Source organism: Elephas maximus, chromosome 19 (assembly GCF_024166365.1).
Source record: "Elephas maximus indicus isolate mEleMax1 chromosome 19, mEleMax1 primary haplotype, whole genome shotgun sequence".
NCBI classification, from domain to species: Eukaryota; Metazoa; Chordata; class Mammalia; order Proboscidea; family Elephantidae; genus Elephas; species Elephas maximus.
In genome coordinates this window covers 52,263,094-52,275,815 of record NC_064837.1, presented here as the reverse complement: position 1 = coordinate 52,275,815, position 12,722 = coordinate 52,263,094, and the positions used below count along the sequence as shown (strand labels likewise).

General features: G+C 38.0%; 1 protein-coding gene across 2 annotated transcripts in view; it reads left to right on the top strand.

Annotated features, from left to right (window-relative positions):
• Positions 1-12,722, top strand: part of NSF (N-ethylmaleimide sensitive factor, vesicle fusing ATPase) — a 158,888-nt gene that overhangs the window by 80,878 nt on the left and 65,288 nt on the right. For both annotated transcript variants that reach the window (XM_049859000.1, XM_049858999.1), the window contains exon 9: positions 1,945-2,144. In XM_049859000.1, coding sequence (XP_049714957.1) covers positions 1,945-2,144 — 200 coding nt within the window. The remainder of the gene's footprint in view (positions 1-1,944; positions 2,145-12,722) is intronic.

Genomic DNA, 12,722 nt, shown 5'->3' with positions numbered 1-12,722 from the left:
GCAGTGAGAGTAGAACTGAAATTGAATAGCATGAAATTGTGGGAATATCCATCAGCACAGTGGTGTAGTTTTCTCCAGCTATGCTCTGTGGCCAGTGCGTAGGTACAGTAAAGTCATAGTGTGTTGAAAGGTCGTGAGATGGGTGTAACAGGAGGAATGGAAGACCAAGGAGTAGAGACTCCTTGAAAGAAAGTGTGGCTTAATATGGAAGGAAATATGGTTAGGAGGAGTTGATAAACTTGGAGAAAGTGAAGAAGAAACTAGAGATGAGGATAAGGCCTGGTATTTTGTAGGTACTCAACAAGTCATCATTTCCTCCTTTCTGGCTCTTTCTCCCTGTGTTTGTGTCACCATTACACCCCCCTATGATTTATCTTTATGAATACTTTCAAATCATGATGGTAGCAGTTAGTTTGGAGAAGTCTAAGAGCCAGTTTCCAAAAGTCCTCATCGAATGCGTTCCAGTGGCTGAGATGCTGGCAGTGCTTGGTGATTTCAGCCTCTAGGAGAAACTCAAAGCTTATCCACTTATCTCTCTGCCAGTCTTTTGGAAGACTGGGGCAAGGGCTAAAGACATTTTATTGAATCATGGTTCTTGGGGTAGGAATTTAAACTATGATGAGAAGGGTGAAGACTCTAAGCCTTCAAGGGGTTCCATTAAGTTTCCCTTGTTGCTACAAGCCTGACTGTAAGCTCAGAGCTCATTACTTTCAAGGATTTGAAAAAGAGTCTTTTCTTGAAATAGAGATAGAAGTAATGATCACACTGGCAACCCAAAGGGTCTGCCTTCCTAGAATCTGAAGTTTCTGGTAGAGTTGTGATTTATTTTAAGTATTAAAGCATTAAATTAAGTATTTAAGTATATATTATTTTAATTTTTCTTAAAGATAAACTTTTTAAGGTTTCCATTCCAAAGAAGGACAAACTGTTTTCCATGGGAACACACTATTTATATTACACTTCCAGAAATTTTCTTTTTTACCTATAGTTATGAGTGTAACACTGAAATCTAATAATTCATTATTTCACAGAGTGCTTTTTTTTGGTGTAGTGTTGAGTCGGAATCGACTTAACGGCACTGGGGTTTTTTTTTATAAAGAAAAAACTCTTGAGGAAGGAGTCATGCATCTTAACTGTGAAACTGCTAGAAAGATGAGGATTCCTAGAGTGAGTAAACAGAGACCACAGGTCATTATGATTTTAAGAAATGGAGTAACCACTCGTGTGTGGAGTTGGCTAAAGAAATCCTGGGGAGTCTAGAGCATCAGTCTTGCTATTTTGCTATTGTTAACAGTACCTTTAAGGCATTTAGAAATACTTGCCTAGAAAATTATTGAACACTACTCTTTTGATACCTCATCTTCATCTGGACTGCCCTGAGAAAGCATGTGCCTCACTTAGCATTAGTCACATATTAAACTTTATCCACAAAATCTATAATATCCATGTGGATCCTGTGGGTTGTTCTATACCCATCCAACTCAGACATGACTAAGGTATAGTTTCTATAGCCTACCATATCATAATAGATTTGTTTGGGGTTAGATTTGCCGGAAACAGATCTTTCCCCCCAACCTTAAATTAGAGGATAATGAAAAATAGGTAATATTGGCTAGTTAGGTATTTAGATCAAAGAGATATTTTCAGAGTTAAAAGTGTTTATTCTAAACGATAGTTCAAGTATACTTTACAAAGGCCTTTAATTGGCCGCCTTTTCCCTCAAACATTAGTACTGGTGTACGAATTGTTTCTGGCTTTCCTGTGAAGAAGAGCTTCATTTGTTCATGTTATTCTGTCCGTGGCACATGGATATTAATATACGTTAAATAAAGACATTGATGTGTTTTTCCTAAAATGCATATGAAGGAGAACGAGAACTTTCCTTTAGATGTCTTACTGGAATTTTGGTTAGTTGACATAAGACTGTCTTGTTTTCCATTTTAGGTTGCAAACATGTTAAAGGCATCCTGTTATATGGGCCCCCAGGATGTGGTAAGACCCTTCTGGCTCGACAGATTGGCAAGATGTTAAATGCAAGAGAGCCCAAAGTGGTCAACGGACCAGAAATCCTTAACAAATATGTGGGAGAATCAGAGGCTAACATTCGTAAACTCTTTGCTGATGCCGAAGAGGAGCAAAGGCGGGTAATGTGAATAGAATCATAATTTATAAATGCATGTTATTGCTTATATGATAAATGAAACTCAGATTTATGGTAGGAAACTTGTTACTGTGTTCTATATTTTGAAACAACTTGCCAGTAAAATTTATTTAGTACCTAGTTTATGTATGACACTGAGCTAGAGATTATAGAGGATTTACATGATGTGAGCAGATGTCATTACCCACGCATTCATAATACAAAGGAGGATGATTGTATAAGCCAAAGGATTTGCAAACACAGGTCATGAGTATCTTTTCAGGTGACACTTCTATTCCATATTGCTTCCAGAGACTTGAACTCATTTATCCTTTGAAAAGGGGAGAAATTATATCCATAAATAGACTGCAGAATTATATGTGTGTAAGGTCCATGCGCAGAAAGTTAGCATATTTAACGCTGAGTCGGCTCAGTTGTAGAATGACAGGATTGAATTGCGAGGGGTCAAAGGAAAGCTTGATTTTGATCTTAGAAAAAAATTAAATTAATTAAAAATCAAGTCAGAGTTTACTGATACTAACATGTTTATTTCTTTGACAGAAAGCTTAAAAACAGTGCCATGGGATTTCTGGTTCTGGCAATACAGTAGACTAGGTAACCGGAAAACCTTCCTTCTATAAACACCTTCAAATACTGGGTACAAGATAACTAAAATTATTTTAAATGCATATTTGAGCTCTCAAGAAGGAAAGGGAAATCTCTGGAAATGAAAAGAAAATTCTGAAAATTAGAGTAGTAAGAATGTGAGCTGAAGCCTTTGGTCTTGGTAACCTATGGGTTTGAGTTTTAAAACCCACTTGAAGGCAGCAAATGAATCCTTGAATCCACTTAAGGTGTGGACTAAGACTTGTGACCTTCAAAAATTGTGCCTTCCCAGAAGAAAACAAATAATAAAAATTAGAGCTGAACTAAATGAAATAGAAAACAGAAAAACAATTGAAAGAATTAACAAGACCAAAAGCTGGTTTTTTGAAAAACTCAACAAAAGTGATAAACCATTGGCCAAACTGACAAAAGAAAAACAGGAGAGGGAGCAAATAACCCAGATAAGAAATGAGATGGGCGATATACAACAGACCCAACTGAAATTAAAAGAATCATATCAGATTACTATGAAAAACTATACTCAAACAAATTTGAAAACCTAGAAGAAATGGATGAATTCCTAGAAACACACTACCTACCTAAACTAACACAAACAGAGGTAGAACAACTAAATAGACCCATAACAAAAGAAGAGATTGAAAAGGTAATCAAAAAACTACCAACAAAAAAAAAGCCCTGGTCCAGACGGCTTCACTGCAGAGTTCTACCAAACTTTCAGAGAAGAGTTAACACCGCTACTACTAAAGGTATTTCAGAGCATAGAAAAGGACGGAATACTACCAAACTCATTCAATGAAGCCACCATATCCCTGATACCAAAACCAGGCAAAGACACCACAAGAAAAGAAAATTATAGACCTATATCCCTCATGAATGTAGATGCAAAAATCCTCAACAAAATTCTAGCCAAGAGAATTCAACAGCATATCAAAAAAATAATTCACCTTGACCAAGTGGGATTCATACCAGGTATGCAGGAATGGTTCAACATTAGAAAAACAATTAATGTCATCCACCACATAAATAAAACAAAAGACAAGAACCGCATGATTTTATCAATTGATGCAGAAAAGGCATTTGACAAAGTTCAACACTCATTCATGATAAAAACTCTCAGCAAAATAGGAATACAAGGAAAATTCCTCAACATAATAAGGGGCATTTATACAAAGCCAACAGCCAACATCACCCTAAATGGAGAGAGCCTGAAAACATTTCCCTTAAGATCGGGAACCAGACAAGGATGCACTTTGTCACCACTCTTATTCAACATTGTGCTGTAAGTCCTAGCCAGAGCAATTAGGCTAGATAAAGAAATAAAGGGTATCCAGATTGACAAGGAAGAAGTAAAAGTATCTCTATTTTAGATGACATGATCTTATACACAGAAAACCCTAAGAAATCCTCCAGAAAACTACTGAAACTAATAGAAGAGTTCAGCAGAGTATCGGGATACAAGATAAACATACAAAAATCAGTTGGATTCCTGTGTACCAACAAAAAGAACATCAAAGCAATGCCATTTACAGTAGCCCCCAAGAAGATAAAATACTTAGGAATAAATCTTACCAGAGATGTAAAAGACTTATACAAAGAAAACTACAGTACACTTCTGCAAGAAACCAAAAGAGACTTACATAAGTGGAAGAACATACCTTGCTCATGGATAGGAAGACTAAACATTATAAAAATGTCTATTCTACCAAAAGTGATCTATATATTTAATGCAATTCCAATGAAAATCCCAAGGACATTCTTTAATGAGATGGAGAAACAAATCACCAATATCATATGGAAGGGAAAGAGGCCGCGGATAAATAAGGCATTACTGAAAAAGAAGAACAAAGTGGGAGGCCTTACTTTACCTGATTTTAGAACCTATTATACCGCCACAGTAGTCAAAACTGCCTTCTACTGGTACAACAATAGATACATGGACCAATGGAACAGAATTGCGAATCCAGACATAAATGTATCCACATATGAGCAGTTGATATTTGGCAAAGGCCCCAAAACAGTTAAATGGGGAAAAGACAGTCTTTTTAACAAATGATGCTGGCATAACTGGATATCCATCTGCAAAAAAATGAAACAAGACCCATACCTCACTCCATGCACAAAAACTAACTCAAAATGGAGAAAAGACCTAAATATAAAATCTAAAACAATAAAGATCATGGAAGAAAAAACAGGAACAATGTTAGGAGCCCTAATACATGGCATAAACAGTATAGAAAACCTTGTAAAGAATGTAGAAGAAAAACTAGATAACTGGGAGCTCCTAAAAATCAAACACTTACGCTCATCCAAAGACTTCACCAAAAGAGTAAAAAGACTACCTACGGACTGGGAAAAAGTTTTTAGCTATGACATTTCTGATCAGCGCCTGATCTCTAAAATCTACATGATACTGCAAAAAGACAAATAACCCAATTAAAAAATGGGCAAAAGATATGAATAGACACTTCACTAAAGAAGACATTTAGGTAGCTAACAGATACATGAGGAAATGTTCACAATCAGTAGCCCTTAGAGAAATGCAAATCAAAACTACAAAGAGATTTCATCTCACTCCAACAAGGCTGGCATTAATCCAAAAAACACAAAATAATAAATGTTGGAGAGGCTGTGGAGAGATTGGCACACTTACACACTGCTGGTGGGAATGTCACATGGTACAACCACTTTGGAAATCAATTTGGCGCTTCCTTAAAAAGTTAGAAATAGAACTACCATACAATCCAGCAATCCCACTCCTTGGAATATATCCTAGAGAAATAAGAGCCTTTACATGAACAGATATATGCACACCCATGTTTATTGCAGCACTGTTTACAATAGCAAAAAATGGAAGCAACCAAGGTGCCCATCAATGGATGAATGAATAAGTAAATTATAGTATATTCACACAATGGAATACTACGCATTGATAAAGAACAGTGATGAATCTGTGAAACATTTCATAACATGGAGGAACCTGGAAGGCATTATGCTGAGTGAAATTAGTTGCAAAAGGACAAATATTGTATAAGACCACTATTATAAGAACTTGAGAAATAGTTTAAACTGAGAAGAAAACATTCTTTTGTGGTTACAAGAGGGGGGAGGGAGGGAGGGTGGGAGAGGGGTATTCAGTAATTAGATAGTAGATAGACTCGATGGCACTGGGTTAAGAACTACTTTAGGTGAAGGGAAAGAGAGCATGCAATACAGGGGAGGTCAGCACAATTGGACTAAACCAAAAGCAAAGAAGTTTCCTGAATAAACTGAATGCTTCGAAGGCCAGTGTAGCAGGGGCAGGGGCCTGGGGACCGGGGACCATGGTTTCAGGGGACATTTAAGTCAATTGGCATAATAAAATCTATTAAGAAAACATTCTGCATCCCATTTTCAAGAGTGGCGCCTGGGGTCTTGAACACTAGCAAGCAGCCATCTAAGATGCATCAGTTGGTCTCAACCCACCTGGATCAAAGGAGAATGACGAACGCCAAGGACACAAGGTGATTACGAGGCCAAGAGACAGAAAGGGCCACATGTACCAGTGACTACATCATCCTGAGACCAGAAGAACTAGATGGTGCCCAGCTACAACTGATGACTGCCCTATCAGGGAACACAACAGAGAACCCCTGAGGGAGCAGGAGAGCAGTGGGATGCAGACCCCAAATTCTCATAAGACCAGACTTAATGGTCTGACCAAGACTGTAAGGACCCTGGTGGTCATGGCCCCCAGACGTTCTGTTGGCCCAGGACAGGAACCATTCCCGAAGCCAACTCTTCAGACATGGATTGGACTGGACAATGGGTTGGAGAGGGATGCTGGTGAGGAGTGAGCTTCTTGGATCAGGTGGACACTTGAGACTAGGTTGTCATCTCCTGCCTGGAGGGGAGATGAGAGGGTGGAGGGGGTTAGAAGCTGGCGACAATGACACGAAAAGAGAGTGGAGGGAGAGAGCAGGCTGTCTTATTAGGGAGAGAGTAATTGGGAGTGTGTAGCAAGGTATATGTGGGTTTTTGTGTGAGAGACTGACTTGATTTGTAAACCTTCCCTTAAAGCACAATAAAAATTATTAAAAAAAAAAAAAAAAGTTGTGCCCTCAGTGAAAACAGTGGACTGGAAAATACCTGCCTGCCAGCACAGAAAAATAATAAAAATGTTTATCTGCCTGGGTTCTGGAGTGGGAGCTGGGAATACTCCCTTAGGGATTCTAAGCCATGGGTTCTTGACTCATACTGGTTTGGGATTTGCGTATATGTGACCTATGTGGCCTGGAACCCCAAGGTGAGAAATTAATTAAAAAATTAGTCCTGGGCAAGTGATACCATAGGGTTGTCAGACATAAACAAACCCCAAGGGATGCTCCCACAATTCAGGCTGGAAGGGATTCGCACAGAAATTTTGGTGCACAAATAAAATAAAAGATGACAGAATACTGACTGTCGTGTGTCGTTCTAGCAAAATGGGGTGGTCCAGTTTCTTTTCACAAAATACTGTGCGATGAAAGCTTCCTGTTTTATAAGTATCTGTATGAAAACGCCGTTTTTCCTTTTCGTCCTTAGAAATATATTATCCACTCATCAGTTCTTGAGTTTGATAAAATTTGTGTAGGATATCATCTGAAGTTACAGATTCTGAGCGTTTACTCGATCAATTTCCCTGTCTTCCTTAGGATCTCACGTGCTGCTATGGCTCTTTGCATTCTTCTTCTAATTCATGTCATAATTGTGAAGCACCTTTCTCTTTCACTTTTTTTTCCATTATGGGTAGGAAATAAAATCTGAATTTATAACTGTGTTCAATAAAAGCTAAAATCAGGCAGTAGTGTCTCCAGACTTCTTGTATACCTTCTTGAAAGATGTTGCAATACTTTGGGCAACACAATAAAAAACTGAATTTCACTGTTGCATTTTTTTTATAGGCAATTTCATCCTTCTTTCATTTTCTTATTATTTACATTGTTTGCAGCATAGTTGGAAATAATTGATGAGCGATGATGAAATAATTTCTGGGATGATGAAATAGCAAAATGTTTCCAGATGTGAGTAAAATACGTTCACTAAGATCTCTTCAAGGATCTTAGATTTATAAAAAGGTTCAGTGGATCCGTATGGTCATTATAATATAGAATGAGCTTTATTTTAAAAAATGTTTTCCTTTTTGTTCTTTGGAAGACTCCTACCCACTAAACCCACTGCCATCGAGTAGATTCCGACTCATAGCGACCCTATAAGAAATAGTAAAAGTCGTGAAATATCAATCCTTAAAAACAGGTCTGCTCAAAAAAATAAATCTAAAAACTAAAACCAGTCTAATGGACCCGGATGCTATACTAAGGATTAGATACTAGGCACAGGTGAATTAAAATGCCCTCTAACAAAGCACTTTATATAATCTCAGTTGTGATAGTTTCGACATGGCAACGTAGATAACTTTTATGCTGTTTAGTACATGACACTCCAAAAAAAAAAAACTAAACCCTCTGCTGTCATGTTGATTCCAACTCCATATAGTTTCCAAGGTGGTAAATCTTTATGGGGGCAGATTGCACCACCAGGGCTCCTAAAATATGACACTACTAATGATAAATCTGAGTTGGCCAAGAACTTGTAGGTAGATATTAATCATAGTCTTCCCAGTTATACCTTTCCCAATCTTTATATCCTGAAAATGGCTTGACATACTCAGGTAAGGACCCCATGGAGGGTGTATGTATGTTACATAATGAAGAAAAGCATTACCTCTGTGATTGCGGACAATCCAGGCAGACGGAGGTGAACACTTGCATATAGGTCAGACTAGTTAAATATAGAACAGACGCTTTCGGAGGCTGTAGCCAGCAGCTCAGTGGCATCTGGTCTGTTTTTGTGGGGAAGGACTTTGCAGATGGCAAGGACAGAGCTAGAAACCAATGAATTGAAGAGGATTGTACTGTGGAGATTTAAAGCCGTTGATAAAGAGTTTATTGATGATTCAGCTGGATTAATCTGTGAACATTAATCTTGACATCTCCCTTATCTGATTGCTAATTTGTTGGAATAAGCACTTGCCTTTATTTTAGTAACACACCTGTAAAAATTGATGTTATTGCACTGACTAGGTTGGGGGAAGGGACCTGATGACAGGTCACAAGATTAGTAAGGTTCTGAAAAGGTCAAAATTGTACTGAATTATGTTTAGGACAGATTGCCCCTATGATCATTTAATCAAGCACAGTGTTCTTATTGTCTGTGGCTTCCCTGTGCACCTAGGTAATTTTTGAGGTTGGACTGAAAAGGAAGCTATAATTCCAGTGTCAACACAAGACACATTGACAGCAAAATCATACATTAATAGCAGCTTTTTATCTCATGCTATATTAGGAAGATAACCTTGAATAAAAATGTCTTTTAAAAACAATATTAAATCTCACAGTTTTTCAGTCACTAACAGGAATGTCCATGTTTTTGCACAGAAGATTGTAAAAATTAATACCCTAGTACATGGGAGGAGCCCTGGTGGTACAGTGGTTAAGAGCTCAGGCTGCTAACCAAAAGGTGAGCAGTTCAAATCTACCAGCCGCTCCTTGAAAACCCTACTCTGTCCTATATAGGGTTGCTATGAGTCGGAATGGACTCAATGGCAACGGGTTTGGTTTTGGGGTTTAGTGCATAATGTGCTTTGGCAAAGCTAAGATTGTAGTTCCACTTCCTCATTCCAGTTTTGTCTACAGATGGAAAGATGAGAAGTTTTTGGTGTTCAATTTTTTTTAAGCAGCAAGTTGCTATTTATCATCAGACATCTGTTCAATAAATACAATGAAAGAAATGAAGTTGATTTTTTTTTTTTTGGATATAGTTTTTAAAACATTTGTGGAAGGAAAACAGTTCGTTAAGTAATGCTCAGGGGGGAAAAAAAAGCCTAGTTAAATTTTAGAAGCCTCAATGGACTTGTGACTATCATATCGTATAGAATTTCATTAAAGAATGGACAGTAGTCTAAATATGAATAACAGAATATAAGTATTATAAGATAGTGCATCTTTTTTTTTTTAATTATAATGCAGTAAAATTGATTTTTGTTCTCTTTGGGTATACAGTTCTTTGAATTTTTACACATGTACAGATTCGGCACTGTGCTGGGTTACAGATTGATGTAGGAGCACCAGTGGCACAATGGTTAAGTACTCAGCCGCTAACCAAAAGGTTAGTGGTTTGAACTCACCAGCGACTCTGCAGGAGAAAAGACCTGGTAACGTACTGCTGTAAAGATTACAGGCTAGGACACCCTATAGACCTGCTCTACTGTATCCTATAGGGTTGTTACAAGTCAGAATCTACTTGATGGTATACAACAATAACATAGATTTGTGTAACTACTACCAAAATTAAGGTACAGAACACTTAGATCACCCAAAAAACTCCCTCATGCCTGCTTTGTAGTCATCTTCCCCCCACCCATAACCCCTGGTAACTACTGATCCCTGTAGTTTTGTCTTTTCAAGAATGTCCTATAGGTGGGATCATACAGTATGTAATCTCTTGAGACGGGCTTTCACTCAGCATAATGCTTGTGAGAGTCATCCAAGTTTTTCCATGTATCAAATGTCCCTTTTTATTGCTGACTTATGTTCCATTGTATGGATGTTCCATAGTTTATTCATTTACCCACTGAAGAACATTTGGGTATTTTCCAGTTTTTGGCTTTTGGCAATTATGAACAGAACTGCTGTAAACCAAGGAATGGGATTGTTTGGGTCATACAGTGTTTTATGTGTTTTTGGTAAAAGCTTTTTATATTCAGGTTTTTTCTAGACCCAATCTAATTTCCTTTAGGTCATTTTTGGAACTGTTTTCTTCCCACTTCTGACGTAACATTTCATCTTTAAGAAACCGAAAACATCACCCCCCAAAACTCCTGTTGTCATGCTTTCTTGATACTCTTTTCTTCAGGTTGCCTTTATTGTAGGCATCTTTTGAGGTTGTAGCCCAGAATCTGACCTGCTTTTATATTCCTCTAACTTAACTGTACCATTTATTTCGCTCAGAATCTAGTTAGCTGCTAGACTCTTCTTTGCTATCTACAGATGACTTTAAGACCTTTCTATCTCACTTTGTTCAGTTGTGTATATCTTGTTCTCTGGAGGGCATTTCCAATTAGATGTCCTGTTAACATTTTAATCTTATCATGATAGAAACTTTTTTAAAAATTTCCCTTGTATCTTTTTCCTTTTCCAGCATCCTCATCATAACTGCAAGGATATATCCTATCTTCGCTGTTACTTTCCCCTTCCACTTGGAGACAGCAATCAAATCTAGGATTCTGCCTTTTAGTTAATCACCACTCGCATCACCAAAGCTGTTTGTACAGATTCTGTTCACCACATTTATGTACCATTGTTTGTTTCTCACTGACCTTCCAACTGCATAGTTCTCCTTTTTCACCCTAAAGTGAAGATAAAAATCATCTCACATGGTCTCGGGGAACATCTAGCTCAATTGCCATAACATAGTTTATAAAGCAAATGTTCTACATTTTACTTTGGTGAGTAGTGTCTGGGGTCTTAAAAGCTTGTGAGCAGCCATCTAAGATACTCCACTAGTCTCACTTCATCGGGAGCAAGGAAGAATGAAGAAAACCAAAGACACAAAGAAAAGATTAGTCCAAAGAACTAACTAATGGAGTACAACTACCAGAGCCTCTACCAGACTGAGTCCAGTACAACTAGATGGTATCCAACTACCACCACCAACGCTCTGACTAGGATCACAATAGAGGATCCTGGACAGAGCTGGAAAAAAATGTAGAACACAATTCTAACTCAACAAGAAAAGATCAGACTTACTGGCCTGACTGAGACTGGAGAAACCCTGAGAGTGTGGCCCACAGGCACCCTTTTAGCTCAGCACTGAAGTCACTCCTGAGATTCACCCTTCAGCCAAAGATTAGACAGGCCCATAAAATAAAACAAGACTAAAGGGACAGGGACACACCAGCTCATGGGCAAGGACTAGAAGGCAGGAGGGGACAGGAAAGCTGGTAATATGTAACCCAAGGTTGAAAAGGGAGAGTGTTGACATGTCGTGGGGTTGGTAGCCAGTGTCACAAAACAATATGTGTACTAATTGTTTAATAAGAAGCTAGTTCGTAAACCTTCATCTAAAGTACAATTTAAAAAAGGTAAAATCATCTTGAAGACAAAGCATTTTGCTTTTGCAAATCCTTTTATGAGTGCCTCTGTTTTAAGGGCTGCTTCTGAATTGCAGTCTCTGTCATGATATTATTATAACTTCTACTTCTCATTTTAGGTAAATTTAGTTATCCCTTCTATAGGGCCTTGATTCCCTCTGACCTCAGCAGGTACTCCTGCATGCTTCTAAGTTTTTCTGTGTTAGGCTCTCTCTCCTCCCTTGTATAAGTTTAGTTCAGGAACAATTTCTCATACCCACAGGCAAGTATAGTACTGTTAGTAAGGAGGACCTGAAGTTGTATTTGCAGATGATATGATTGTCTACCTAGAAAATTCAGAAGAATCAGCTAAAAAAAAAGTAGATGTTAAAGTAAGAGAGTTGAAGTGGGTAGATACAATGTAAATATACAAAAATTAATGTATTTCTTCATGCTTATATACTGTTTATGAAGTATAGTGGAAAAATCCCATTCACAATTGCATCAAAAACTCATTAATAGGAATCTTTATGAAGAAATTTATATGGTAAAAACTGCAGAACTTCTTTGGGAGACATAAAAGACTGGAATAATTAGATATTATTCTCCTTAGAGGAGTCCTGGTGGTACAGTGATTACGTGCTTGGCTGCTGCCTTAGTCATCTAGTGCTGCTGGAACAGAAATACCACATGTGGATGGCTTTAACAAAGAGAAGTTTATTGTCTCAGAGTCGAGTAGGCTACAAGTCCAAATTCAGGGCATCAGCTCCAGGGGAAGGCTATCTCTTTCTCTGTTGGCTCTGGAGGAAG